The following is a 3,608-nucleotide window of genomic DNA, read 5'->3' on the forward strand; positions in this document are numbered from 1 at the left end:
TAAAAATAATAAATGCACAGTAAAGACAATGACTGAATGTGTCGCAAAACTAGACTAAACCCGTATTCTTGTCATGGGAATTACAATGTAAACTCGATCTAAAATATCACGGAAACTAACTGGAATTTTTGCTTATTTTTTTTTTTTTTAATATAAGATATGTGTTATATGCAGGGGCTTAATTTTTGCTTTTTTCAAAAAAGGTAGTTATTAAATTTTTATCGAATTGTAATTTTTTTTTGTTCTTCAATTTTTTAAAATTTCAGACTCTATAAAAAAATGTAAATAAGTACCTAATACGCAAAATACAGGGTGCACCAGAACTCGCGCCCCAGAGAAAATTTTCAAGTAAGGTAAGATACCAGGAACATGAAAAAATCTTTAAAAAAAAATTTGACATTTATTTTTTGACATTTTTATTTAATCATGCTGATGATCTTGTATATGTTTTTTTACTATTATTTAGTAAAGTGACCAAAATTTTGCCAATAAAAGCCACAAATAACATTGAACAGAGTTACAATTTAGGATAGAGCTTCCTTATTTCCTCTTTTAATAGCCTATAGCAAAAAAAAACTTGTAAAATTATTTTTCCAACAGAAATAAATACAGTGAAAGTGCAAACTTTAAACTCTCATAACTTCGAAATTTTTATAGATAATTTTTTTTTAACATTATTTCCATGTTTCTGGTATCTTACCTTATATGGAATTTTTTTCTGGGGCCCGAGTTCTGGCTCACCCTGTATATCTTCAAAATATTAAAAAATGTAAGAATGCCAGCGAATCGGATTAATAATTTTTAAAACTTTTATCTCTTATAAGTTCTCTCTTTTCACTTTTTACATCAGTAGGTACCTTTCTAAGGTAATAAATAAAATTAAAAATAATTATGAAAAATGTAGTAAGTACATTTTTTTTTGCTCATGTCGATTTTGTCAGATAAAAATCTTTATTTTTATAACAGGCAATTTTCAATAGTAATTTGTTTTTGAGTGACGACGTTATCATGACATTTTTAAGAATTGTGAATGAAAAAACAAATTTTTTACGAAATCAATTGTACAAAAACTTGTAAATTAGCTTCCTGCTTATTGTCAAGATGTCAATAAATTGTACTAAATCTGATTACTTCATTTTGTCGGACAATAAGAAATTTTTGAAAAAAATTATTATATAACTGGGTGAAAATTAGTTCAGGTGGGTGAGGGAAACACGGGATGTTTGTCAGAAGAAAAAGAAGTCATAATTTGCAAAACATGTAGATATTATTGTCACAACTCAAATATGATTTTAAACAATCAAAACGTTTTAACAATTATATTAATGATATTAATATTAATTTAATAATAATTGCATATTTAGATAAACAAACAATACTGAGACAGCAATTATAATACAGTGCGACCAAAAAGTCTTTCTATCACGTAGGCGTCCTAATTGGGGACGTATGTCGCATGGCATTTCGTATGCTAGCTAGATGTCAAAAATTATTTAATAATTTAATGTTTTCAAAAATTTTTCCAACATTACTATTGGAGCAGAAATCTAAAAGTTGTTTTAAAGAAAATTGTCAAAATTAACAAAATGTCAAAATAAATGTTTATATAGTTCTAAAATACGATTTGATTGACATGTTTTATGGAATACACTTCTCTTGGCATTTTGTCAATTTTAATATTATTTTGACAAATGCTTCATAATAATTTCTGAATTTAGTAAAATTTCTAATTTAATATTAAAATTAAAAACAACACGAATTTTATAGTTTGTTAAAAATCTCGGACTATTAAATTTTCGCACCCTAATGGTCGCTTGAATTTTAATCTACGACTTTAATTTTAAATTCGAATTTAGTTGGGGCTGAAATAAATAATAAAACAAACAAAAAAAATCGGATTATCGCAAAGCGTTGAAAAACAAAATTGTGGTATCAGTTCAAAAAGTGGCGTACGCTGATTAGACTGATTACCATTTGTGCGCAGTTTCCTGCCCTTGCTAAAATCATTTTGCGCAGGGGCCCTGCTAATACATGTACCACCCTCCAATAATAATAAATATTCAGTAATATAAAAATAAGTACCAATAATAAACACCATTCTTGCGCAGGGGCCATACATTGTTATGTAACCAGGACTGAAAACTTAAATTTTATTTTGTTTTACTAATTTTGATTAGTTACTGAGCGTTTATTATTTTTACTGTGCAAATTGGAATTTTTTACGGAACAAATTACAATAAAATATTCTGGGTGTTTTACTTAGCATTTATTATTTTTACTGTGCAAAAATTAATTAAATACTGATCAGTTATGATTTTATACTGATCAAAATTGAATTGTTATTATTATTATTTTTTTAAATATCGACAAAATTTGATAGTGTGAGTCCTAGACGGGAGCGCGCGGCAAAGCCGCGAGCCCCCTACAATTCCTACTTTCTACGCTAAATTTTGAAATTAAAATAAAAAACGTTATTTCCAGGGTATTTGCCCGGCTAATAGACTTCGGCTGATACCAGGAGTGTACGAAGACACTGGACAGACGAGAGTTTGTTCACCGCAGTTAACAGAAATATCCGGCGATTTTAGCTGTCTTCAAAGACAGGGAAAAAGAAGAAGTTGGCATGTGCAACCAAACCAGGTATGATTTTATTAATAGCCTTCATTAATAATCACATTGCAATTTCTCGGAATGTCAGTCATGCTTCCTTTTCGGTGTTTTTAGTTTTTAGTCACAGATAACGGTCACATTTTTATTTTTATTTTTTCAATTCTTTAAAACTCAAAACCCCTCTTGTGGAAACGTCATCTATTGTGGACCAAGTGATTTAGATGCTAATATTTCTACCCTCGTTAGGAGGGCGTGAGATGATTTAGTGTCCATCTTTTGTTGTGGTTTTTGAATTTCAATCAGCTAAACTCGTCTGTTTACCACGCACACGAGTGGAGGATAATTTTTAAAGCGACTGGTAGTGCAAGTTTCTCGTAATTGCTAAATACGGTATGACTCGTCATGAAGTGGTTCGTAAAACTTGACCAATTTCTCTTTGCGCCGGCTTGTAACAGTTTTATTAGGTGATTGCGAAAGATATGGAAAGAAAAATGACACATAAAGGTGAAAAACATTCGTGTTGACATTAAACAACTTGGGTTTTTCAACAAATGCTGAGGTTTAGAAGAAGGGAAAGTTGAAACAAAGTTGCCAACAATTTTCTCGATAAATATTTATTGTAGAACACTGATCTTTTTTGTATAAGATAGAAAATTAAATTTTGTTTTCAACGGTACCAAACACAAGAGGTTTTCTCCAATAAGTCCGGAGTTATTGCCAATAGACCGCTCCGGGTGCCAAAAATCAACCAAAATTTTTACTTTTTTTTTTAATTGCAGCAACACTGTATCTCAATGAGATAATATTTTGACGTAGACCTATGTAAAATGTTCCCGGGAATCGATTGGTGTCAAAAAACCGCAAAATTCCTAATAGTTTTGAAGTTATAGTTGGATTTATATTTTCCATACTTTTGACTTTATCACAAATTTTCTCGATAACTATTTATCGTAGAATACTGAACTTTTTTTATATGATAGAAAATTTAATTTGCTTTC

General features: G+C 29.8%; 1 protein-coding gene across 1 annotated transcript in view; it reads left to right on the forward strand.

The window, feature by feature from the left end:
* Positions 1-3,608, forward strand: part of LOC123006429 (breast cancer anti-estrogen resistance protein 1) — a 25,367-nt gene that overhangs the window by 12,714 nt on the left and 9,045 nt on the right. Inside the window, exon 3 of the mRNA XM_044400941.1 lies at positions 2,482-2,640. Coding sequence (XP_044256876.1) covers positions 2,482-2,640 — 159 coding nt within the window. The remainder of the gene's footprint in view (positions 1-2,481; positions 2,641-3,608) is intronic.

This window comes from Tribolium madens, unplaced genomic scaffold (assembly GCF_015345945.1).
Source record: "Tribolium madens isolate multiple individuals breed KSU strain unplaced genomic scaffold, Tmad_KSU_1.1 Scaffold_11;HRSCAF=98;Tcas5.2_LG3b, whole genome shotgun sequence".
Taxonomy (NCBI): Eukaryota; Metazoa; Arthropoda; class Insecta; order Coleoptera; family Tenebrionidae; genus Tribolium; species Tribolium madens.